General features: G+C 38.6%; 1 protein-coding gene across 3 annotated transcripts in view; it reads left to right on the forward strand.

The window, feature by feature from the left end:
* Positions 1-661: 661 nt before the first annotated feature.
* The window catches only part of fbln2 (fibulin 2), a 69,519-nt gene continuing 43,616 nt past the window's right edge, over positions 662-26,564 (forward strand). Inside the window, exons 1-4 of one of the 3 annotated variants that reach the window (XM_055184057.2) lie at positions 662-814; positions 2,467-4,362; positions 25,393-25,489; positions 26,346-26,475. In XM_055184057.2, coding sequence (XP_055040032.2) covers positions 2,559-4,362; positions 25,393-25,489; positions 26,346-26,475 — 2,031 coding nt within the window. In that variant the 5' untranslated portion in view covers positions 662-814; positions 2,467-2,558. Of the gene's footprint in view, positions 815-888; positions 1,039-1,073; positions 1,220-2,466; positions 4,363-25,392; positions 25,490-26,345; positions 26,476-26,564 lie in introns of those variants that run through there. The other 2 variants (XM_073876111.1, XM_055184058.2) reach the window with 2 other exon arrangements.

The raw sequence follows: 26,564 nt of genomic DNA on the forward strand, positions 1-26,564 counted from the left end.
ACACAAGAGATTGGAAAACCCAGCTGTGCCTTTAAATGTATTAAACGCATGTCTTTAATGCACAGTGAGGAAGCAGCAGCTTGTGTTTACGCTTAATGCCAAGATTGCAAGTATTTCGCCCCTCTCTCTATAGGTTGAATTAAAAGGTTTTCTTTTAAAAAAAAAAAATCTGAACTGACACTATGAAGTATTTAGACCCAAATTAATACTGTTGTATATAACCTACTTTATACTATATCATTATCTACACATGAAAACCACTGCTAGGCTATTTACTACAGTTAATTTTAGTAAAATTCCTAGCTAATATACTGTTGTATTTTTTAACCTTACAGTACCATAGTAAGTATTAAAGTATACTATTTACAACAGTTATAACTTAGGACTTATAGTTACTACAGAATACTCATTTTATAAGCTACTAGTAATAGTATATAGTAGGTTATACAATGTGTAGTTACTTATATACACTTTACAGTTCACTAAAGTAGTGTTTATCATTTGCGAATAATGATTTAAGTCACGTTATAATTATTATTCACATATTAATAAATCGATGTATTAAGATGTAATCTCATACTAAAACTGATTTGCTATAGAAGATGCTTTAAACAGATGGTTATGCATTCCAGTTACAGGTTGTATGATAAACTGCTGGAAAGTATGTATAGAGGTCTCAAACCCCTTTGTCCCTCCCCTTTACATTTCTTACCGCAGTCCAGGCGCTCTGTAGGCTTCATAAATCAAGTTAGTTCTAGTTAGTCGGCTGGACCCATAAACTTATGGACGGACGCAGGATTATGACAACCGCGAGGTAAACCTTATGTTTCATTGTGTTACGTCAGAAAATAACGCTCGTGCATTTCTGGAAAATGACCAATAGCATGCTGTTTTGTGATGCAATGGACGATTGTAAAAATCAGACGACGATCAGCATCGGCTGCATATTGTTGTAACTTTATTTTGTAGTATGTGCAAGGGAATAATTTAAACAGATCTCGCGGTGCGTCTGGTGCGTGAGCGCGCTTGAGATTTCTTGTGAGTTTTTCTGTTATTCGCTCTGTGACAGCTCCTAGATAGTTTATCATAGTAACCAGAGTTATGTTACTCAAGTCGAGTTATTTTCACTGTTGTAAAACCTTAAATAAACAAAGGAAAGGATCATAAAACAGGTTTATTTTGACCTATTGACTTTTGGGGCTGATACAGAGTTACCTCAGTAAGTTACCTCGTAAATGTTGTTTCCATGGTAATGTTTAAAAGAAAGACAGCTTTCTTTGTGAAACACCTGCTATGTTCTGTATAGTTGTAACAATAATTTTAGGCAACTTATATTTTTTATAACTTTTTATGTGCGTCGTAAATAATTCCTGTAGAATTTACAGTATTACTGGGTATTACTGGCAACTAGCTGTCAGTAACTTACTGTAGATTTTACATTTATGTTATTTACTGGCAACAGTTTGTTCAACGTTAAATGACCATGAAACATTTTCAGTCTTTTTCTTCTACAGTAAGTTACTGGCAACCAGCTACATAATTACAGCTAATTTTTTACAGTGTGATTATGCTGTATTTCTATATTCTATATTAACATGATTATTCAGTGTATTGCAATTGAGTTATAATGTTAAACTTTGCAAATGCCAAGTTTGTATGTGTGGTGGAGACAAACCTTTTTCCAAGTCTTTAAGATGTTAAGGCTAATTGTGTTTTTGGATACAATTAAAGCAATTCCTTTCATCTGCCATGAAATCTCAGAGCATTTTTCCAAAGCAAACAGAACATGTTTCTCAGCTGCTAAATATAAAGCAATTCAGTACAAAACAAAAAAAATGTCTTTGTTGTTGTCATTGCTTCTAAGTAGAAAATACAGCTTTGTTGATTTATTTTAAATCATCTAATGTTACACCCACAAACACCTCATCAACTAGAAAAATGGCACTGAATGGCTCAGAATGAGTTTTTCTTTAGCTGGCTTTGCCATCAGCAAAATGAGGGTTTAGTGTTCTTCATTATAGTCCTGTACTGCAACTAAAATGCTGAGCATAGCATACTACAGTACAGAGGTCCCATAAATGTCAAGCAAATGAGAAAAAGCGATCAAAAATAATAGAGAAGTCAGATGGTGTGAAACGGCTTTTAAGATCCCATCAGATTGGATATTTTATGACAACTGCAGTTGAATACTAACTACACCACTCGTGCATCTGTCTGTGTAGCATAACTGTAATGGGGATGAATGAAGCTTCATGATTATGGAGACTCTTGCTCATGAGATCACGCTTGGACAACCCTGTGATTTTAAAATGTGGGACGGTCTTAAGTGGGTGAGCTCAACTATGAAGCCAGATGTTGGCTTTTACACAGTGACTTTGGGCTGGCTGAAATATCTCCACAGGAAATTTTCTGAGCTCTCTCTAATTCACCTCTCTCTCTCTTTTTCCCTCTCTCTCTTCCTTCAAGGTTTCATTGACTGCTTGCAGTGCATGAAAGAAAAGTTGGGGTCTGGTGAGCAAAGAGTGTTCTGGATTTGTCGTCTGTGATACCAAGTAAAAATGGCCAGTGGTTTCCTAACCTTGGTGCTTTTGTTGAGTATAAGTAGATGTCTTTGTCAAAAGGATTGTACTGGTGTGGACTGCCCCATACTGGACAACTGCATTGAAGAGGTGTTGAATACTGGAGCATGTTGTGCCACCTGCACACAAACGGGCTGCATGTGTGAGGGCTACCAGCTTTACGACTGCATCAGCGCTGGATTCAAAAATGGAAAAGTTCCAGAAGGTGAGTCGTACTTTGTGGATTTTGGAAGTACAGAGTGCTCCTGCCCACAGGGAGGTGGAAGGATCAGTTGCCATTTTATTCCATGCCCTGAGATTCCCGCTAACTGCATTGAATTGTCGGAACCGTCAGATGGGTGTATTCAGTGCGAGCGTGTTGGGTGCGTTCACGGCGAGCAAAAATATGAAGCAGGTCACTCCTTCCAAATCGACCCGTGTCAGGTCTGCCATTGTCCAAACGATGGCGGCAATCTTATGTGCTATCCGATTCCAAACTGCAATCCGAGCCACGTTCCAGAAACCAGGCACGTGGCGGTGACTGAGGACAGCACATCAAGGAGTCGCTACGGAGACCATATACTTAACATTTTTAATCATCACGGTTCTAGGGGTCCTATTTCCAAACACCTACCAGTTGGGCACAGTGATGGCAATAGTCCTTTAAATCTGCATCCAAGCCACACTGTTGATGAGGATGAGGAAGAGGAGGAGGAAGACTATGATTTTCTGCCAACGGATTCTTTAGATCCAGCCCTGCGTGGTTTTGCCTCTCCCACTGAATCATCCATCATCTCAGCATCTAATCCACAGAGTTTTTTCCCCCATCAGGCCTTCCACAGAGGGACCAAACAAGAACTCAGAAAGATGTTAGGCATTCATAAGTCCACAACAGACAGGCCACAGTTTTCCTTCCATAAGGACAGTACGGATAGGATGAAAAGCAGCATTCACAAAGACAAACCAAATAAAGAGCTGTTCAGCTCTCTGAACTATAAAACAGACCAGGCACAATTCGGCTTTCCATTGGAAAGAGTGGGAATCTCCTCTCACGAAGACAACACAGACACCCAGAGCTTCAGTCTTTTTAAAGATAACTCCAGTCAAGAGGCCCTTACTGATGGGAACAGCAGTACAGACAATGAAGAGCTTGCATTTCCCACAGCCGAAACTGAGGAAGAGACCACATACAGTGAACCAATTACAGAGTCCCCCACGACTGTTGAGCAAACTACATCTCAGTTTTGGGAAACCACAACTTCATGGCAGAGCACTTGGAATAGCGTATCAGAGAGTCAAATGCATTCGGTTCTTCCCAGTACGGTGAAAACAGACAGCTTTGAACATGAAGAAAACATCACAGCTGCTACTGGTCATGATGACGCTCAACCAACCACTGTTAATGACCTGTACAGTTCAAAACCTGTGAGTGTGTCAGACATCGACTCTAACCCAACTTTACCACAACATGGACAATTACCATCAGAACATGAAAACCTGTCAGAGGACCACAGAGAAACACTTTCAGCAGACCACAAAGAACCTTCTGTAGACCACAAACAACATCCTCTAGAGCACAGCAAACCCATTGAAAACCATGAAAAAACCACAGAGGAGCTTGTGGGGACCTTAGGAGACCACGAGAGCAAGCATGAGAGGAAACCAAAGTGGCAGTTGTTTTCTCCAGAGGAGTTTAGTCCGACCAGCCCATCTCCTACCACACAGTCCCACATGGTATTCAACTTCAGAGAAGAGCAGAAAGAGACAGACAACACCCACAGATCCCTTTCAACGATGGAAGAGGGTGAGTTGTATTGGTTGACATTTAATAAATGTTTGTGAGTGCTGAACTGTTATGGTGAATGTGATTTATGATCAACATTCAGCAGATGCCATAGACCCTGATTCTGAGAACTTAGCAATTGAGCAAAGCTGTGTAAAGATGAGTGTCATACGTTGTTGAGGAATAGTCTAGACCCCCACCTTATGACAAGACAAAACAAACAGGCCTTTCGAAATGTTTACCGTAACTTGTTTCCCAGCTACCATGGCAGGGTACCAATTAGAGTATTTGTGGTGTCACACAGGGCTTAGGAAACCGTTTGCTGTCATGTTTGATTTCAGCATGTAAATATAGGGACTCTCGCTAGTCTCAGGAATTGTGAGCTGGAGCATAAATACTCAACTCAGGGGGGCCGTCTGGGTCGCAAAGCCGAGCCCCGCTCCCGCTGGGTTCGTCCTCCATGTTCAGTCATCATATTCATTCAAACACCACCTAACACCCTTGTGTCGCTTAACACGTTCAAAGCTTCAATTAGCGGAAAACATTGCTAGCTATAAACACACTACTGAGTGGAAAATGGCTTGTGGCTTTGAACCAAAAGGTGTTTATGTGGGTTTGGTTTGCGTACGGTAATTCATCTTGACTGGTACTGGAACTGTGAAATATTTAATGGGGTACAAAGGTAACTTGATACATTCACAGCACCTGGTTAATATTACTGGATGAAATGTGCATTCAGATGCTTTATAAATTTAGATGGAGGCCTAAATGGAAGAATGTAATGCTTTAAGAATAAATCCCTGGATTGTATGGGTGAATCTCACTACTGGGTTAAGGGCCTTTTAGATGGGACGTGGCAGTCATGAGTGTCTTGCTCATTTTGAAAGCGGGAAAAGCTGGCAGTTTCACAGGTGGAGCAGGGGTGGTCCGTACAAATTGACACAATTAAAGAATTTTCATTGTGTTTTATGTAGTTTTAAGTAAATACAAATGTGGCCTTGCTGACCGCTCCACCATTGCGACACTAGCACCGCCTTGACTTTACAAAACGTCTTCACTATTCCATGATTTCGCACCCTGTGAAACCCCGCATTTACACAAACATCATGAAAAAGACTTAATATTTTGTTTAGAGAGCTATTATAATTTTTATTGTGTAATTAGGACTGTAATGATTATGAAATTTGGCTGACGGTTAATTGTTTAACCTGATAAGGAACACTGTGCCGTACACGGTACACCCCCTCCCTTGCACGTGAGGCTGCATTATGTCATTGTAACTTTGAAGCATTAAATATTTAAAATATATGGTCATGCGGCACATCGTTGGAAAGCTTAGACTTTAGGGATTCCATTAAGCGCACACACAAAGCATAATATGATTTTTAGCAGTCATAAAACTGTAATCTAGTTGTTAGTTACCTGAACCGGGCTGCGCCGATTTAGGATATTTACTTACCTTCAAAATCTTCCCTTTATCTGCTTCGGTGAAATTGTCCAAAACAAATTGTTCATAAATCCCCAAAAGTCCAAGGAAATGGAATATCCAAGCCTTTTAATCCAAAACGATTTGTTCATCTCACAATCTTGACGTTTCTGACCGAATTATGATATAAATAGTGTACAATTAGTTCACTAATGGACATTCGTTCGAATCTCACTTTTCATTCACGATTTATAATGAATATATTCGGATGTCACGTTTATTGTGCAACGTCTGAGGAACAAATACGCCCCCTTGTGGAATTTCAGCCGTTCCATAAGAGGCTACTAAATTGTGATGATTATGATGATTAATTGCCTGTTTATTGTTTTGACATTTAATTCACATAAAATTTTTTGTTTATGAAATAATTTTTACAAATTGTAGTAAATATACACACAACAAATTTTTAAAATTAATTTGATACTGTCTCGTTTATACAGGCGCTACAGCTCCCCTTGTGTTTATTAGAGAGATGTGCAATCATTGCGGTGATCTGAAATCATTGCGATGAGGTCAAACAATTGCGATGAGACGATTATTTAATCATTGTGACAGCCCTAATTGTGTTATTATTTTCATAACAATCAAGCCCCCCCCCCAATTTTCTGTATAAGCAACCCATGAGAATGATTGAAATCCTAAAGGTTAAGGCCATAGAACCATAATAGTAATGTGAAACTGGGGAAAAATGTGCTTAACTTTTATGAAAAATAATGTCACCATTCAAATATTAATCTTAATTTTCCACAAAATTAGTTTTTACTCTATGTGTGTCCCAAACTCAAACATTTCTGTCTTTAATAACAAAGATATTATGAAATGAAAGATCATTCTTTTGCCAAAAGTAAAACATTTTCTCAAGAACTGTTGTTTGCATAATAATGATAGATGTAACCTTTTACATAGGATTTAATAACTCATTCTGTTATCGCTTCCCATTGTTTGGTGGTCACATCAGTTTGTCAGCATACAACAAACCTTTAAAAGATTATTGTTGTAAACAAGACACAGAAAACAGCCCTGCCCTCACTCCTTACCTTAGGTCGACAGGTCACTTAAGTGGGTCACTGATAACAGAAAGAGTTAAGTCTGGAGAGGTCCATTCAGATTACTGAGACAAGACTACTCCAAATAAATAGCAACATTGCACAATTAGTTAGATAAGCAAAGGAATTAGTTATCTTGCAGGATGCCAGTTGGCGATTGCTCAAAATAAATAGCCCTCAGCAGAAAAAAGTCACTTGGAGCTCTCGACATTTTGCCTCTCCGCATTGCATGAGTACGATAATCAGGGAAAGTTAGGGGGATACAGTACTGATAATATGTTTGGCAGGAAACAAGTTTATCGTTGTGCACATACCGGCATTTTCAACATGTGCGTTGAATTTAAAGTCAGAGAGTGCAGCCGAAAATCTTTCTTTTGCATGATGCATCATGATTATGAATGTCTGCCATGGTGATGAGAGATAAGATCTATGGGAGACTTATAATCTGGAACCAAATGAAAATGCAGATTTTGTGATAGACAAAAGTGATGGAAAGATTTAAATCGGTCATTCCTAACCATGGGTATGCAAATATTCAAGCACTTTCGATTTTCTTTTTGACATTTTGAATTAGAGATCACACAGTTTGTTTGTTTGTTTGTTTGTTTGTTTGTGTATTCTCAGAAAAAAAGGTACAAGAAGATACAAAAGATGTCACTGGAGCGGTACCTTTTTTTAAATGCATAGCCAAAACATACAAAAACATAGATTAAAGTCGTCTACTCATCAATGTTGAGATTTAATGTTAATTTTATGACGCCATACAAAGACTTCAAATTTCTTTTAAACATATCTGAATATAAAGTGGTACTTTACATCTGATTGGATCGTCTGAATACACAAACGTTTGGGAAACGCTGATTCAAAGAGCTGCTTTAGGTGTTAAGGTCTCATAATGCTTAAGCAAAATCTACATTTAAATGCTGTTTTTGTTATCCTCCTTTTCTTTTAAAATGTTTACTGTCAGCAGAATGCAATGATTTGGGATTCAGACGTCTCATTCAAATGCATCAGCTCCACATTTAACACTAAACAGAATCAAAGCAATACTGAGATAATGATAAGGGCAGGACTCCGGAGATTTATTTCCCCCCTCAAGCCTAACACCTACTGCAGGAAACAGTCTGCATTGAAGTGTGTACTTAGATTTGTTTTTTTAGTTTCTAGCCTCATGCACAAAAAAAAACCATTCCAAGTCGTCAATTTAATCATATAAAATGATTAAATTAAAAAAATTTAAAATTCTTTGACAGGTGTTTCTTTGACACGCACTTGAATTTGCAATCTGTAACTTTTGCCTCTTTATCGCCATCTCTGTTTGAAACATAAAATTGCAAGTCACTTGCAGAGTATCTTTACGTGGGTTGCAGGCAAATTAAGTAATTTTCTGTAAAATCGTTCCTTGACATATCAAATTAAATTTTAAGCTTATACTGATTATTATTTTTTTGTTTAAAAAATTAAAAGTCTCTGTAAAGTCAATTTTGAGAATTGTTTCTAAACACATTATACATTTCAATTAAATATATTGCTAAAACACGCCACAAAGACTGTAAACTATGTAGTGCTGCATTGCAGAGTTAGATCGTTAAACAATTTATAACCCAATTCTAAGTTTAGGATTTTTACGCGAGCCTAAAACAGTGGCTCGATGATGCACTTGAACCACCACGCATGGCCCCACCCCTAACACAATCGCAATATTCAGGTGTGTAGCATAGACCAGTGGTTCTCAAACTTTTTCAGCGTGCGGCCCCCTTTGTGTACGGTGCATTCCATCGCGGCCCCCCCAAAGAAAATGTACAACAAAAAAACAGTTCTAAAACGTCACATTTTAATTAAACAAAACATTAAATTATACTAAGTAGTGCTGCCTTATTTTTTTTAGGTTTAATTTCACAGAATTCATGATAAATTAATGTATTTTATAAAAATGTCATAAAACTGGGGACCCCCTGGCACCATCTCGTGGCCCCCCTGGGGGCCCCGGACCCCAGTTTGAGAACCACTGGCATAGACGACCCCCATTCGCTCACTTTCATTGATGAAAAGTAAAGCCGCCAGTGTCCTAATACGGCGCTGACATCTTGGGTCTTGAGTCTGCACAATAGCGATTTAGGGACCAGTCCTGCGCAATAGTGAGCAGGAAGTAAAGCCACGATATTAAGGCCCTGCCCTCGTTCTCACAGAATACGCATATCACAGTTGTCAATTAGGGCTGTCACTTTTAATTCGATATTCGAATATGCATTTGAACATGACGTGAAATATCCGTATTCCAACTATAAATAAACCATCCGGTTTTTAAAATGCCATGAGTAGCGCATTTTTTACAGTAACAGCTCATAATAGGAAGGAGGCTGAGAATGAGACCGATGACGGCAACTGTGCGCAAGAGAGGGAATCAAATTGGACCAAAATGAATCTCATGTGCATGTCAAGATAGAATTATAGTTTGTATATAAAATGACATATTATTGTTTATAGTGTTAAATATTATAGCAGAATAAAAAGGTTGTGTTAATACGTTCGCATTATAAAATTAGCATGTATGAAGATAATTTCATCATTTTTACAACGGAATGTAAACTTTATATTAAACAACAACAGCATTTGTCTTGTAAATGGATTTGAAATGATCATGTGCTGACTGTCGTGCGTCACATAGACGACAGAGACAAGTGAGATCTGCTTAACTTAGCGGTAAGTTAAATTTTTCATCTCAAATATCAAATATAAATATCATTATAAATGGTCAAGCAAACAGCACGCGCAGAGATAATGTACTTGTGAATGACGGCTCACAAACGCGCGGGATAGGCTATGTATGTGTGCTTGTTGTCAATGAGGTTACTTCTCACAAACACGCTCAAGTGCGGGATATGTGTGCTTGTCAATGACGGGCATTAAATCCGCGGAATTCCGCTGAGTTTTCCGCCGAAATCTGCAGGCGCCGATTCCGTTTGGGCATGGCTATATTTTTTTCATGTAAGTTGTTATGCATAAGTTGATAACCTGCTGTTTCAAACATTAAATAAAAAAAGTAATCCAGACAGTCCTGTTTATGAATGTCACTGTTAATAAATTTGTGATTGAATCTCCATTACAGTGTGGGTTTTTTTATGCACGCGAGGGGCACCTAGATATTCAAATATATTCGGATACATTGCATGATATTCGATATCCGTTCGAATTAGATTTTTCTCAAAAGTGACAGCCCTATTGTCAATCATTATGTGACACCACCGTTTTTATAGCATTAAATAACCAACTTATTTAAAAAAAAAACACACATCAGCGTGATAAAAACTACAGTAAATGACAGAAACCAGCTTTAGAAAAAAGACAACTGAAGTGTAATCAAATTGTTTAGTTGGTCTCAAGTCCCATTGAATAAAATGTGGAGGTGGAGTTTATGACCTATACTAGGACCAGTCACTGGGGGGCGATCGAGATGGCAGCTTTCCTGCAAGTGGGTGTGGTTTCTGCTGCTTGAGAGCAGAAAATGATAGCCTGGCTCCGCCCTCCTACCTGCTTCCGCTTAATTTTAATTTAGCTTCAGTACAACGTCTGGGACTGCTGTGTAGAGTTTCGTTTTCTCCGGCAAAAATCTGCAGGTCCAATCAGCGAACAGAGTGTGGTGGCTAAGAACGATGACGTTGAGGTCGTGCGTCAGTTTGAGTTGTAGTTCAGTAATGGCAGCGGAGAAAGACGTGAGAAAAGCTATTTGTTCCGTTGTTGCAAAACTGCCGAATATACAGAAGTTAAAGCCAGAGCAAGAACAATGTTTGCTAAGTTTTGTTGGTCTGATCATTCGGACTTGTTTTTTCCAGCCGGTTTTGGCGCATTATATAAGTCACGACCACATGTTGGCGATCCTGAGTGACTCTGGGCAGATCCAATAGTTTTAAACTTCAACATAGGACCCTCCTTAACGGAAGTAACGCTTTGCAATGGTGCGTGGCCAGACTCTGTACAAATGAAATGAATGTACGAGAGTCTGGTTGGACCAGGCTAAGAAAATGATGCTTATGTTCCAAGATTTTAATAACTTATTTTATTTACTTGGCGTTTTTCCATCATTCAAATTTGATTGGGTGGTTAATAACACATTGCAGCTTTAACCACCTGCCCTTTATAATGCTTTAAACGCCCATATGATAACTTAACATAACTCATCACAGCTAATAATATTAGTAATGTATTGCTGTAGTAATAAAACGCTTGTTTTTGGCTTTTAAACACGTACACATGTTTGCATTAGAAAGATAGATAGTTCTTTTAATCCTGTTGGCTGCTTTCTCCGAGAGCCCATGCCAGAATAATTTTATTCCATGTGGAGAAACAGAGTATGTCTGAGACGTCAATAGATTTCTGAATTGAATGGCCTCTGTGTTTAAGTCCAAAACATATGGAATCGAACAAACAGATCATTGTGGCTAATGTTTGTTCTCTGCAACTTTAAAAAAATACGAGCCTGCCATACGACAAATGACAGCAATCCTCATGCATAGTGTAATGTTGCGTGTTAAAATGCACATTCATTTGCATCTTGCCCTTCAACCTCAAAGCCCAGTGTATATTGCTGATGATTGGCTTTTACAGTCATCTGTGAATCAGATATCTTGCTTTCTTCTTTCTGTCCATAACATATGCAAAAACACAGAATTTAATATTGAATTGCTGTTACAGTCCCTAATATAAATGTCTAGGAGTCAGGAGAGATGCGTAACACAATAGAAGGACAACATATTTGTGGAAAAATGCGTAAAACATACCAAGATTTCAGAAGATTCTTTCTATTATATATAAACATAAAAACATTAAATAATATATCAAATAAAAGAACAGACCCTCTGCCTTCAAACAAACAAAACAGAAAAAAGTTTCATAATATCTTCATTTGTTCTCTTTTTATCGACTCTCAAAGGTAGGTTTCTTTAAAAATACCACATTTTAAAGGACTTTTGTTGGAGATCAGATCCAGAATAATGATCAAAACATAATGTACACAGAGTTTTCTATGTTTTAGGATTAATGAATGCTTTGGTGTTTTATAAGTTAGGAAGCCACCTAGTGGATAGTAGCGTAACTCTAGATTACCGTAAAAACTCATCAGGGAAGCGTCATTGACAGGAAGGAGTTGTCTTTTAACTGATGAGATAACTCGTCAATGGCGGGGAAAGGGTTAACAAAATAAAACCATATGCAATAAAAGAATGCATAGTGTTTCTCGCAAATAAATCACATGCAAATTGACTTAAATCATAATCCAATGGACAATTTAACTTCAATTTAAATGTGGCTCAGGACGAGCCCCCAATTATGTTACGGTCCCTAATATAAATGTCTAGGAGCCAGGAGGGATGTGTAACACAATAGAAGGACAACAACTAAAGTATTCCGAATGAACCTTTTATTTCAACATACTCACAATAATTAGCCTGGGTAAAACCAGAGCATTCTCAGTAGTAACTGAGTTATTGTCTGGTAAAGCTTCATAGACAAATCATTTCCAAAGGGGCGTCACCAACGGACATCTCTCAATTGCCTCTGTATAAATCAGATTTTCCATGCCTTCTCGTAGAGAAGCACCTGCCAATAGCTGAATGGTATAGAGGTAAACACATCAGTATGCCCTAAGACATGAGTCATCAATCAAAGAGTCTCAACAAGGCAGCATGCTTGTTGTCTTTCCTGAGGTCTCAGAACTTACACCGAGTCCAACAAAGACTCCAGCGCCATCTGAAACATATCAGCACATCACAATATCACACAATAAACATCACTGTGGACCAGAAGTCAGAGTCAGTAGATGTCAGACTTTAGTTCAGTGCGATCACATTCGTTGTGATAAATATTACAGGCGCGATGTGGAAAAACACGCTCTCTAGGGTTTTTCTCTAGGTGTTTGAAAAATATTAAAATAAAAAAAAAATCGATTCTTGCTGTTGTCTGTTCACATTGGACAGGGCTCGGACCAAGATGTCATGCTTTTGTCTGAGTTGGGAAATGCGGTTTGGTCAAAAGTGTCTTGTAAAACCTTGAAAGAGCATCCGGATTGCAACAGCAAGGTCATGGACATGAGTCCTATAGGGAACACACACGTACCAATAAAATGTATACCTTGTAAGTCGCTTTAGATATAAACATGTGGCAAGTACATTTAGCTGTTTTTGAAATGTATTCTTCTTCAATGCCAGCAAAATATCTGTGCATTAAGAATTCTCTTTGGCATTATAGCACTTATATGCTATCGTACCAAAAACGAAGCAGCATATAGTTTGTAATTGGCATGTTTTGATATCTATCACAAAAGGAATATATGAAGTTAAGAAAATGAATCAAGGCCTTATGGTTAAGTAAAATATAAGATCCCCTATAAAACTGCTGCCTTATAGTGTGACTGAATGATTTGAAGTCACGGTAAAAAGACCTCATTTCGCAAAATGGGTGAGAAGTGTTAGTTATTGCCTTTTGAGCTAGGTGACTGGGTACTGCTTTCTCAGCAGCAGTGATTTCTCAATCCCCCGGAGCCCACAATGCCTTCAAAACCATGAGAATATCAAGGACAATCCGTATTGCAATCCATTTTTCCCGAATGAAGGTCTCCATCAAAGTAGTTTCAGGTGGACAACCATGCACCAACATATGAAAACAGCCCAATCATGCGCTGCGGCTCAGAAAACAGCCTTCCAGCATTTGAGGCAATATTGTAGGAAATATGAGTATGTGTTTGGGCTCCTGTCACTGTTTTACTGTCCTTGAGAAATCACTCTTTATTCTGTCTGCACCTCTTTTTGTTCACCCTTACACTCTGTGAAATATTGTGAGACGGCGCAGTAATGCTCTATTCTGAGACAAGTTGAGAAGCAGCCATGAGTCGTTCTGAAAGAAAATACTATTTAAGAGTTTCTCTGAAGCAGTGAATTTAAAATACAAACGCCATATGAGATTTCTGAGGTGAATAATGCCACAGTCAAGGATTGACTTTTGCTATGGTGATTTTTTAATGCCAATTTCATACCAAAATTGGGCTCCTTCTGTCTGAGTTTGCCTTTGGTTTCTTAAAGTCTTTCAGTTTATCTACATTTACAGCAGGAAAAGTGGGTATGTTCCTTTTTTAGTCATTTCCCCATATGCCTTTTGTGCACACTATTCTTAAAAACCAGGGTAGCCATTAGCATCTATTGTGATTTTCGTATCAGTGAGTGAAAGGTCTGTTTTGGAAATCATACTTGGAAATCAGTCAAGTGTGTCAAACACTGTTGTTTTCGTGAGCAATTAAGATTTTAATCTTTCCCTACGATGTGAAACAATGCCGCTCTTAGCAAGCCTTTATCTTCCACGATCCACTAACAATGTGTTTTGTTTAATTGTTTATCATATAAACAGTTTAATCATAGTGGATGACCTTATAACCTCGACATCTCAAAATAATGATCAAGAATCAGAAGTGCTGGAATAGCTCACACTGAGAGTTTCCCATGGGTCAGGTCGTGTCAGCTCACCTTAATTTGGCTTGGTTAGCTTTTCCATTGAGTTTAGTACCATTTCAGAGTGGGAGGGAATATAGGCGTGTCGTTATATTTGCGCTGCCTACTGCTGTGACATCATCATATAAAAAGTGGGAGCGAGCATTGTTGGAATGCAGTATTTCCCATACATTCATTTATTTGTCTGCCACAAAAATCTAAATTGACCACCACAAATAGATGTCGGCACATCGCATATACCCCTGTCTCAAAAGTTTCTGTACAAACACCCGTGGCATCAGTCGACGCACCCCGCTGAGCCTCATTTAAGTTGCAAAATGGCATGCATACATGCGGACGTGCCGCCACAAACTGCAAGTCTGGAAAACACTGGTGTTCCTGAATCTCAGCCTGTGGGTGATTTTACCGCTAAAAGGGAGTTTGGGAACTTACACAAATGACAATGGGTTTGTCCCCATTTTTGTATCAAAAAGTCACATATATCTCAGCAGAAAGTTGAAAAATGTTGCATTAACTTCACACAAGCGCAGCCATGTCCCCTGTTGCTATTCGGGAACGTTATGAAGTGACATAAAACATCTGCAGTCTGTTAAAGTCCCTCCAGAAAAACGTGATTATGCGATTGCATGATTCAATGCATAATCAGCCAAAGTCCGCATATTTATGTGGGCATATTTATTTTTTCAAATACGCTGCACTTTCGCCACATGAATTGCAGATTTCAGCACGCAAAATATGCGGGGCTTGCATGATTTCATAATCCCCGCATTTTTGTATCAATAAGTCACATATATCTCAGCAGAAAGTTAACAATTTTTGCATTTACTTTACAGAAGCGCAGCCATGTCCCCTGTTGCTATGCGGAAACGTTGTGAAGTGACGTAATTACGCGATGTGAACATCATTGAAAAGCAGCAAACCCCAACCGCAGTTTTGGCAATATCCCGCAGTTTTTGCAAGTTTCCGCAATTTTTGCAAGTTCCCGCAATTTTTGCAAGTGTCCGCAACTTCATTGCATAAATATCCCGCATATTCCATCGCATTTTTTAAGAAAATATTTCAACAATCACAAAAAACTCAGCATTTTTCTGGAAGGACTGATTACCAGGCCCAAACGGAATCAGTGCCTACAGATTTCCGCGGATGTAATGCCTGTCATTAACAAGCACACACACCCCACGCTTGAGCGTATTTGTGACCAGTAACCATCATTGACAACAAGCACACATACATAGCCTATCCTGTGCGGTTGTGAGCCGTCATTGAAAAGTACATTAACCCTGCGCGTGCTGTTTGCTTTGACCGTTTTTAATGATAGCAAGCACAAACCATTTGAAATTTGAGATTAAAACTTACGCTGACTTAAGCAGATCTCACTTGTCTCTCTCGTCTATCTGACGCGCGACAGTCAGCACATGATCATTTCAAATCCGTGTACAAGACAAATGCAAAAAGTCTGCAGATTCTGTCTGGTCGTGGCTATTACTTTTCTAAGGCCTTGACCTCAATCTTTAAGCAAGTGGAATTTCATCAAAATCCTATTTAGTTACATTGAAGGAGGGACATGTATAAAAAGTAGCATATCATTGAGAAATAGGTGGACTTGGCAAGTAAATAACCAACTAGCAATCACCTTAACAAATATATAGCACTGTATGAAAACACCTTAGCATTATTTACCTACAATACAGCATTTGGCATACACTTTGCCAATCAAACCCATGACCTTTATTTGGCATACACAATGCTCGATAAGAACACAATGCACTGGCAACACTGTAGCATTAAGCCAGTTATACATTAGGATTTATATTCTGCATTTTGTTCATTCTTTGAACAGTTTTGTTTATTACAAGGCAGTTCACAAAATGTTATCGGTATGCTAGTAGCGATATCATTTAGCAGGATAGGAAATTACTTGACCCGGAATGCAAGTGCTGGAATGCAATAGTCCAAATTAATTCCTCTTTGTGCTACTTCATATTAGCACAAACGCAAGAGTCTCTGACACATGCCGGCTTTGGCTGAGCCTTTTCCTGGATGTTTCTTTTGTATGCAAGAGCCTTGTTGACATGCATCTGAAAGTGATAGATTACCAGACGGGAACAACTTAATGGAGTGCGAAAAACCGGATGAGGATGCAGGTCACTGCAAAAGATTAGACTTAAACAAAGAGGCTTTTTGTGGAGTTAAACCATGAAGCTTGGGAGTTCATTGTCTCAGGAAAAGCATTTTAGTGCAATTAGAAAAAGTGGCATTGAATCTTATTTCATCTATAGAAGAAAGACAGGAGGAGTTCATACTAAATTTGAACTTTTTCAGAGCTGTTAAACAAAGCTCTTGCATACAAAATGAACATTTAAATCAAATCAGAAATTTGCCATTTCAAGAGGTGTGTAATAGGTTTCTTGTAGGTCATGGTTTTTTGTACAGTAGCTCAACAAAACGTAAAAATATCTTCAAATCAATTTTCAAGGCATAAAAATTCATCTCTGCTTTCATGGACTACACATGAATAGCTCTGTTGCCAAAATTGCTTTGATTTGATGCATTTATAGTAAATTATAAATAAAATTGAATTCTTTTGGTAGAAGCATTTTAATGACCACAGAAGGATTTTCGGTCAGAGTGAAATTTCATTTAGCTATAATGGCAATATAACAAGATGGTAACCGCTGAACAAGAATTCACACAGTTAAGTCCAGTTAGGGGAAAGACTCAAAAATATAAGCCAAAGCATAAATGTGTCTTTGGCCATTACTATAGAAATAAGAGAATATTGGATTTCCAAAATATTTTGGTTTTTAAATTAAGCTCGTGTCCAATTCTCTCTGCAAGCTATTCCCTGTCATTGTTACTTTTTCCAAACCTGTTTGCATAGTACTTTTCCATTAGTTGACTTTAAAAACAAAAAATGAGACCACTCAACGTGGGGTAATGTGAGAATAAGTCTGCTAATTTGGAAAAAATAGATTTTTATTCATGAGCTGAGAGCATCTCTGCATGCTCCCTTAAAATTGAAAAGCTTCAGGCACAAGCGCTGAGTTGGTAGATATTGTTTATTAAAAAGTGTGTAGGGTTCAAGTATGTTGCCGATTTAGAAGTACATTGTCAAAAGGTACATTTGGTGCCCAGCTTTTAGATCCAGCCAGAAATGAAACTATGTTTAAAGCCCTTAGTCCAAGTTAATGGCCTATAATGTTGGTGTTTGGGTATGTATTTGTCACAAAAGCTGCGTCTGATAGGTTGCAATGCAGCAGAGTGCTCAGATTTTAAATTGTGTCCCCTGTAACGTGATATTTATAATTTGTCTCAGTGTATGCAACTGAGATTTTTAAACAATTCAAATAGCTGCCATGGTGTTAGAAGCGAGCCCAAGTGAAAGACAGATTTTGGCAATACTGAAACTTGTCATATACTTCTGTACAGTATGGTTGCCCATTTTGGTTAATCCAATATTTTGGCTGGTTTGCTAATGCTTTAGCCTCTAACAGTGCAGAAGAGCTGTGTTTTAACCTTGGGTTGAACCATTCCACAGATTTTCTCTAAAATCAGTGCAGAAAATTCAAAAAGTGCATAATCCATCTGGGCCTTGTTAGTTGTGTTTAATTCCACAGTACCTTGTTTAAAATCCGAGTAACAAAATGTGAATTTTCTGTTTTGCATATAAACAGGATGCATAGCCTTTGTTTGTATGTAATGATGCATGTATGAAGTCCATTTTCTTCCATATTTTGTCATTTTTACCCAGAAATTATAACCTCCTCACTTTAATTGGAAAGGGAATATCTAATTTGTACCATTTGATAATGGTTTAAAACAAAGCAGAATAAATATTTTGGTTATTTAACATCTGCTGTTTCTGTGGGAATGAACAATGGATCTTTCATGCTTGTTGTGGGAATGAGCAACCTTTGGACGATTTCAAGGTTTTATGTCAAAAGCTCTTCAACATGGCTGACCAGAAAGTGCAGAGATTTGTTGCTTTGAGGTTAAAGCAACACTATGTGGTTTTTTCACCGTCTCTAAAATTATTTCAGTGATAGAACAACTTTTAACTGGACAAATTGTACTGTTGCTGCAACCTGAGCAGCCTCCTAGGTGCTACAAGCACACTCTGAAAGTGGCGGTGGAGGGTAGAGCACACAGCCCCGCCCCTCCCCCTGCCTGCAGAAGAGTGTCTGATACCAGGCACTGTTGTGCTTTTCAACCACATGGGGGAGCTGTAAGTCATTTTTACATGGAAACTACATAGTGTTGCTTTAAAATGTGACTTTATGAAGGTCATATGGCTAAATGGAATACGGCTTTATTTTCATAGATATGTCATTGAAGTCCAGTGGACCTGAACACTTTTAAAGGGGTGGTTCAATTGTATTTCATGCATTATGACTTATTAACACTGTTTAAGAGTTGTTTCCTTATGCTTAACATAGGCAAAGTGCCAAAAAAGCAGTTGGGCGTGATACAGAGTGTTTCTGTTCCGAATGCACTTTGCCAGGGTTCGTACAAGTTTCAGAGAGTTTTTTTCGATTACGGGTCCAGCTGATGTTTCAGGGGTTTCTATATGTATCACTTCTCAACGATGGCATGAATGAAGAAGTGTGTTTTTGGATGTAAGGAGGAGAAGAAAGCCAGCCTTATGGAAACAATGATTATAGTTTGTTTATCCGGGGTAGCAGCAGAGTTTTGCGTGTTTGTTAATGTACAGGGAGACTTCAGATATAAAAACGGAGACTAGTAAAGTGATGTTTTATCATTAAAATCTGATAACGTCCATTGATTTAATAGAATGTTTTGGCATACCAATATGGTGGCACAGTGGCTTCACAATTGTGACGTCATGTGCAATCCAGTCATTTATATAGATCAGTGAGTGCAGTACGTATATTCACTATTTGCAAAACATTGTTGATGTGCCTACAAACAGTATGCAAGTATTTTGAATGTATATTTTGAGGACAAAAGCTTATTGTTAGTGGTACAGTAGATTGCTGTCTGGATGCTTTCTGTATTGCCCAATACTGAATGAATAGTGTAGCGATTTTAGTGTGGGCATGTTCTTTTAATTGTTTGTGCTTACCAAGTTAATCCACTGTTTGTTTACCTAGTTCTGATCCTGCAGATGTTTTTTGATTGTCTTTGAAAAAAGGCGAAAGACTAGTTTTAAACAGCGCTTTGTTTTACCATCTGCTTTACAGATGACCTAATGGTGATCTAACAAAACAATGGCAGTGGTTTTCGTTTTAGCACCACCCATTCATGAAAGCATTTATCAGCATGTGTTATCAGTGTGATGCATTACAGGAAAACCTTGAGTTTTACAGAACAAGATCAATACAGAGAATGAACTGGTCTTTGAAAAAAGTACTTAAGATTCAGGTTGTTGGAAGCAAACTGGCACAAAGTCCTTGAGAAGGATGTTTTAATTAAAGCAAAGACTAACATTTCTTTCGTTTAACTTTATGCAAAGATTGGGTTAAAAAGAAAGAGACAAGTCTTACTTACATATTTTGAACTGTGTTGAAATGTGTCCTTGTAGAATTCATGTTTCAGTTGGAGCTTAGTAATAAAAATTTAAATAATTGCCATATATGAGAAAATCATACAAGAAACCCAAACCCATTCAGCTGCTCTGAATCATCACTCAAGCCCCGCTGTTTTTATAGTATCATAAAAATTACATCCATTATAGAGCACAACTTATATGCGCGCTTGCCACGTACAAATAAACATACCCAAATATATGATTCAAGGTTCGTATAAAAAGGGCATCAATCACATTTAATGGCTGTGAAAGTTAAACAGGAAAGCAAAGAAGTTTTCCCAGCTGATTGCTGGGATTTACTTTTGTCTTGAGGTTGTTTTGTTTTCTTTAATGCTAGACAGGGTCGTGATTTCAGACCATTTACATTACAAGCGTTTTGGTGCTCTATACAGCTCAGTGGAAGAGCATTTCAATAGCAGGACGATAAATCATGGGTTTGAACCCAGGGACGACACGTACTGATAAGAAAAACGCCTACCTTGTTGTAATGCACTGTATGTTGATTTGGATAAAAGTGTCTGCCAAATGCAAATGTAAATGGTGACTGTTGTTGATGTCTTGTCTCACAGAACATTGAATATAAAAGTCTGTGTAATGTCAGATATTAAATGTGTTCTCAGTTTGTCATACCACAGAAATATGTGTTATTAACTACCCCGCCAAATTTGAATGAGGAAAAATGGCAAGTAAATAAAATAAGTTATTAAAATCTTGGAAAAACAGGCAGGATTCTCTGCTCTTAAATGGTGGGGGTGTGTCTGCCATCTGCACTGAAATCGAGGGTGCCTCATACATCTTGAAAAGTCAAGCCGCTGGCTCTTTGATCGCCCCCTGGTGGCTGGCTGCAGGACAAGTCATAAACCCCGCCCTCTCCATGCAAACAAACGAGACTAGGCTATAAATAAAAAAAATTATTTACACTTCCAATAAAAAATAGTTATGGTATAGTTTTGGTACTTTAAAGGTCCCATTCTGTGTTTTTGAAGCTTTGATTGCGTTTACAGTGCGCAATATAACATGTGTTCATGTGTTCAAAACGCTGTATTTTTCACACAAATTACTTATCTGTATAGTGCTGTTTTCACTGTCCTCAAAACAGGCTGATGTCTTCCTTGTTCTATGTGCTTCAGAAATACGTATCGAGTTCTGATTGTGTAGCTTGCTTAGTGTGTTGTGATTCGACAACAGCTTAGCTTGCTGTTAGCTTAGCTGGCGACTGACGTATTTCTGTGGGCGGAGGTTAGTCAAAAAACTGTTCTATTGACGTCATTAAAGCAGGAATTAGAGGGCTGTAGTCCAAACCAGCTGTTCGCTGTAGGCTTTGAAAGGCGAATTCTCTTACAGAAAATATATCGCCTGGCATTGAACTTTGCGCTTTATCATTTTACAGGTATTATTTATGCTATTATAGCAACATTACACACTAACTAGGCTTTAAAAAATGGGATCAGATAGAACGTGACCTTTAAGATAGTTGTTATCACTCTGATATATGTTCAATTGTTCATTTTTGTGATAAGTTTTGTAAGAATTACAGACTGCCTCTAAACAGATTCCAGTCCAACTTAGGTGTTGTACAACTAAAAGGCTTGATTATTATAGACGTAATCTCAGTCCAAGCAATATACCGATAATATAACCTAACCTAGTTTCATTTTAGTTATAATTTGATGTTATAGAAACGGGGCGTGTCGTTATGACTGGCGTGGTTGAATTGGGCGTGCAAGCGTTTGGACGGAAGTTTGATACCGCGGCTCCGTCTCTGGCTTCACGGACGATTCCTTTTTCACATGCTTGGCTCCAAACTAACGTTTTTATGTAACAGCACCCATGGTCGGACATTTTTGGCTTCAATTTATTACAGTGAAAGGAGGCAACGTCGCATCGTACATCTTTTTTTACAGTCTATGGCTGAAACCACACCCACTTATGGAAAAGCTGCTGTCTCTTTAACTCATTCACCGCCAGCGTTTTAAAAAAAAGTTGCCAGCCAGTGCCAGCGTTTTTCATGATTTTCACCAAAGTTTAATGCCTTCCAGAAAATGTTCTTCTTTAAATATATAAACATACAATCTACCAAATGAAAGAACAGACCCTCTGCTTTCAAACAAAAAAAAAAAAACGTTTCATCCTACCTTAAGTGGTTCTTTTGTAACCAGCTTTTGAATATGGGTAGGTTTCTGCAAAAACACCACATTTTGAGCAAAAAGCAGAGAGAATTCAATTTTTGTAACGGACTTTTCATAGAGATCCCATTCAGAGCGATCTTTAAAACAAACACGGACATGCAGCCGCTTGCCATAGGGCAATACTTCCGGGTTTTGCGGATAATAGCGGTATTGCGGAAAGACGGAAAATCTCGTCATTGGCGGGGAAGCGTTTTCTCTTAATTGTCGAGATATCTCGTCAATGGCGGTGAAAGAGTTAAAGGTGCAATGTGTAACTTTTAGAAGAGTTTTTTGACAGAAATGCAAAATAGTATACATAACGGTATTATCAGTGGTGTATAAAGAACTTTCATAATGAACTGTATTGTTTTTATTACCTTATGGTGCATTCACATCAGACGCGGAAGAGACGGCAAGCTCAAGTGATTTACATGTTAAATCAATGCAAAGACGCGAATAGGCATCCTGGGTGCAGTAAGCGCTAATGGCACGGCCCGGATAGTGCAGAACGCGAGGAATGCCCAATTCAGCATTAAAAAATCGGAACTTTGGTGGATTTTCGCATCGCGTTAACCAATCAGGAGCACAGGAATTAAAAGAATCTTGTTTGGTGGAAAGTGAGTGAGGAGGTCGAACAATTTGGTAAGATTACTCAATTTGAGATATATAAGCCCCTCCCATGATGCAAAGTTACGCGTGAATGTCTCAAATGACTAGAATTTCACATGCGAATGAAGCGACTGAACTCAAAATGTTTAAACTTCTAACTGTGCGAATAGCGCGTTTTTGCCGCCTCTTCTGCGTCTGGTGTGAACGCACAGTTAGAATGAGCCATTTTTATCTACATACAACACTGGTCCCCATACAAAGAAAGTCAGTGTCATGTTTTTACTGTAGCCCTAAACAAACAAACTTTTCTACAGAGTGCATTTCGTCCCTATGTTGTCTTATGGCGCTTTTTCATTGCATAGTACCCCACGGTTTAGTTTAGTTTGGGTCGGGTCAGCTCACCTCACTTTGGCGTGGTTAGCTTTTTCATCGAGTTTAGTAACACTTCGCAGTGGGAGGGATTATAGGCGTGTCATTATATTTGTGCTGCCTACTGCTGTGACATCATACAAGTGAGAGCGTTGTTGTACATTCCCATACATTCATTTATTTCTCAGTCTGTCACAAAATCAAAATTGAACACCAAAAATAAATGTTTGCACATCGCGTTTATAACTACCTCTGTCTCACATGACAGTTTCTGTTCAAACACCCATGGCGTCAGTCGATGGCGCTCTGCCGCTGAGCCTCATTGAAGCATTGAAGTTGCATTTAAGCTTATAAAATGCGGATTTGCACGTCGCGAATGTGTCCTGCCACAAACTTTAAGTCTGGAAAAAACTGTTATGGTGTCCCGGATTCTCAACCTGCGGATGTTTTTCATTGCTAAAAGGGTGTTTGGGAACTCTTAGCAGCGCACAGATGACAACATGTTTGCTTGAGACAGCGCAAGCTAGCAGTAAGCTAAAGCTAATCTTTTACATTATAGCGATCATGCTGGTAGTGACAATTCTCTCAGACCAATCAGTGATCTACTGTATTTTCGCGTCACGTTTGGTATCAGCTCGGGTCGCTTGGAACCCCAACCAAGGTGGTACGAAAAAAGTATTGGGTACTACGTACTGCACCCAGTGGAAAAGCTTCCAAAAGTAAGCTGACCCGACCCAAACTAAACCAAACCAAACCGTGGGGTACTATGCAATGGAAAAGCGCCATTAGACAATGACAAGTTTTTCCTGTGGTGGCTACCATATGCGTTTTGAGATTGAGGGGTGAGCTGTTGGTTGCAATTCGTAATCTCACCACTAGATGCCTCTAAAATGTACACACTCCACCTATAAATTCCAAATACCAATACAACCTGAATGGATGCTCGCGATTGTGTTAGGGGCGGGGCCATGCACAGTTTTCGTTATTTTTCTTAACCGCGCCTAAATAATTCTTTTTGTTAAGTGGAGTTTTGTTAAGAGGTTTCTGTGCTGATTTTAGTGGAAAGTGGATTTAAACATGTTGAAATGTGTTAAAGAGCGTTAGGAGAGTACTACAGTTTTATTGGCAGCTGCAGGCATAATATTTAATGCAGGCAAAATATTTAATAATTGAACACACAAGGGATGGGAGATTTGCTGTGTTTGACCTGTGGAAATCTGAAGAGTTTTTTTCCTCAGTACATCAGGGACAACTTTCATGTGGACCTGCATTTCAACAACTGAACATTTGACCTTCTAGGGCTGTTTTGGTATGTTGTAGCTGTTTTATATAAAATTAAGCTTACGTTCCAGTCCTCAGTCTTTGTTTACTTGAACGTCCATTCACTGATTAGCTATAAATATGTTAAGGGCCTGTTTGAAATGCTTAGTACAGAGGGGCATTTATCACAAAGTTTAGCAAAGTTCAGCGAAACGTGACCTAAGTCAAACGTTCCAGAAAGCCTGGATCACCCGAGAGCCTCTTGTATCACTGCTAAATCAGATCGTTTGAGATATTCATTACTTCAAAGCACATTCACAGGTTAAAAGAGTGTCTGGTTGTATTTACTTCATTTTAGGGTCATATCTAAGCCTCATGGGTTTCCAGGAAATAAGTGGCTTTTGAGGAATTTAGGGGAAAGGGTTATCAAGCCCTCTCTACATTTCTGTTTCCTCTGTGTTCATAAGTAATTAGTTATAATCATATCAAATTCATTTAGCTGATACACAGCATGCCTGAGCAAAGCTGAATTTTTCAGACTGTATTTATAAGGGTTTTCATGCCTCGTTCCAGCACGCTGATTTTGTAAGCTTAATTAGATTCAGTGCTTCATTCTGACTGAGGGATGAATTATTCAAAATTACAACAGTTTCAAATGAGTCATTGCTTAATTCTTGTTTTGTACCGTACCGTGACTCTCACAATTTGTTAAATAGATCAGGCGTATATGCTCCTCGAATTTACTTTGAATAGCTGTCTCATTGAAATCGGTGCCAAATTTGGTGCTTCTTGAAGTCAGATTCAAACGTTGGCTTGGTTCATAATGGCGCTTGTACATACCAGGACTATGTTTTTTGAAACCATTCCAATATCAGATCCTTTTTTGTTACAAATGCTGTAGATAAGATCTTTTAAATGCCTTTTCTATGCATATGAGATAGATTTTATGGCAGGCTTCCCTTTCAAGTAGTATACCTGCATTTCTTGTTAAATTTTGTCCTCTTCTGTCTGTTTTTTTTTAATAAAGATGTTTTTCTTCTTAGTATAATAAATGTGTATTCAACCCCAGGTTCGGATGAGAGCTGTTGCATGGCTGGGCAAAAATGGGCAGAGGAGAATCAGCATTGCGATCTCATGAATACAGAAGACCACAGCTCTGTGTGCAGGTAAGATCATTTCAATGTCTTAATATTTATTTATAACTGTATTTTGTAAAGATTTGCTTATATTACCAGTTTAATCCCTAGAGTACCTATTGGTCGACTTAAGTAAACATAAACTATTTAAAATGGGTGGTACCTTACAGGACCTTAGAGAGCACAGGATCCTATTGTTGCTATGTGATTATTTGCTTCGTGAACTTTCAAAAAAGCATATTCTCAAATAGGACTTTGTTGTGTGTGAAGCCCATGCTGATCTTTTGGCTATTATGTGTAATGCAAATGAGATAATAAAAGATGCTGCTGATTGGTCAAATGCATCCAGTAATGTACAAGTCAGCAGTTGCGCCCGGTGACTTCTTTTTTCGAGGGCGCACGATGCGAAGTTCGTTACAACATGTATGTAGCAAGTCGTGTGTGGTTCGTAATTTCAAAATATGTGTTTGGCGCGTCGAGAGATCCTACGTGCATCACGTGTCTTGTCAAAAAAAGTGCCTGCTGCAGACGCGTCTAAAGAGTTTATGATAAAAGAGATCCTCGCGTTTGCCAGATACTCACATAATCTCATGCGTAATAATCAGAGTTTACTGTTAAGGGAGTGTCTTGCGTGTATTTTGTGAATGCAAGCGTCTCTTTTATCATAAACGGTTTTGATGCAGCAGGCACTTTGACAAAACACGTGATGCACATGGTTCACATGACGCAACAAACACATATTTTGAAAACACGAGCAACACACATGACACTCCGAACACTTATATTGAATTTGCGGCCCTCGGAAGAGCAATCACGAGACGCCACGGGTCAACTGTCAAAACAATATTAGGTTGTCATGTTTAAGACGAGCTTTTTCTTCCTCAAGTGCTATCCAGCAACAGTGCTGTTCAGGTGCTCTGAGGGAGAGCAGGTGCCAGGCTGGCATGAATGCAGCGAAATCTGGACAGGTGTGTGAGGAAGAAAGCAGCTCACCCTGTGGAGAAGATTCTCATAAGGTACAACTCTCAGTCAAGAGAAACTGAGTCATTCATTATATAAGTGACATGTAAAATAATGATACAGACTATACAGAGAGCAACAAGTT

This window comes from Misgurnus anguillicaudatus, chromosome 14 (genome assembly GCF_027580225.2).
Source record: "Misgurnus anguillicaudatus chromosome 14, ASM2758022v2, whole genome shotgun sequence".
Taxonomy (NCBI): Eukaryota; Metazoa; Chordata; class Actinopteri; order Cypriniformes; family Cobitidae; genus Misgurnus; species Misgurnus anguillicaudatus.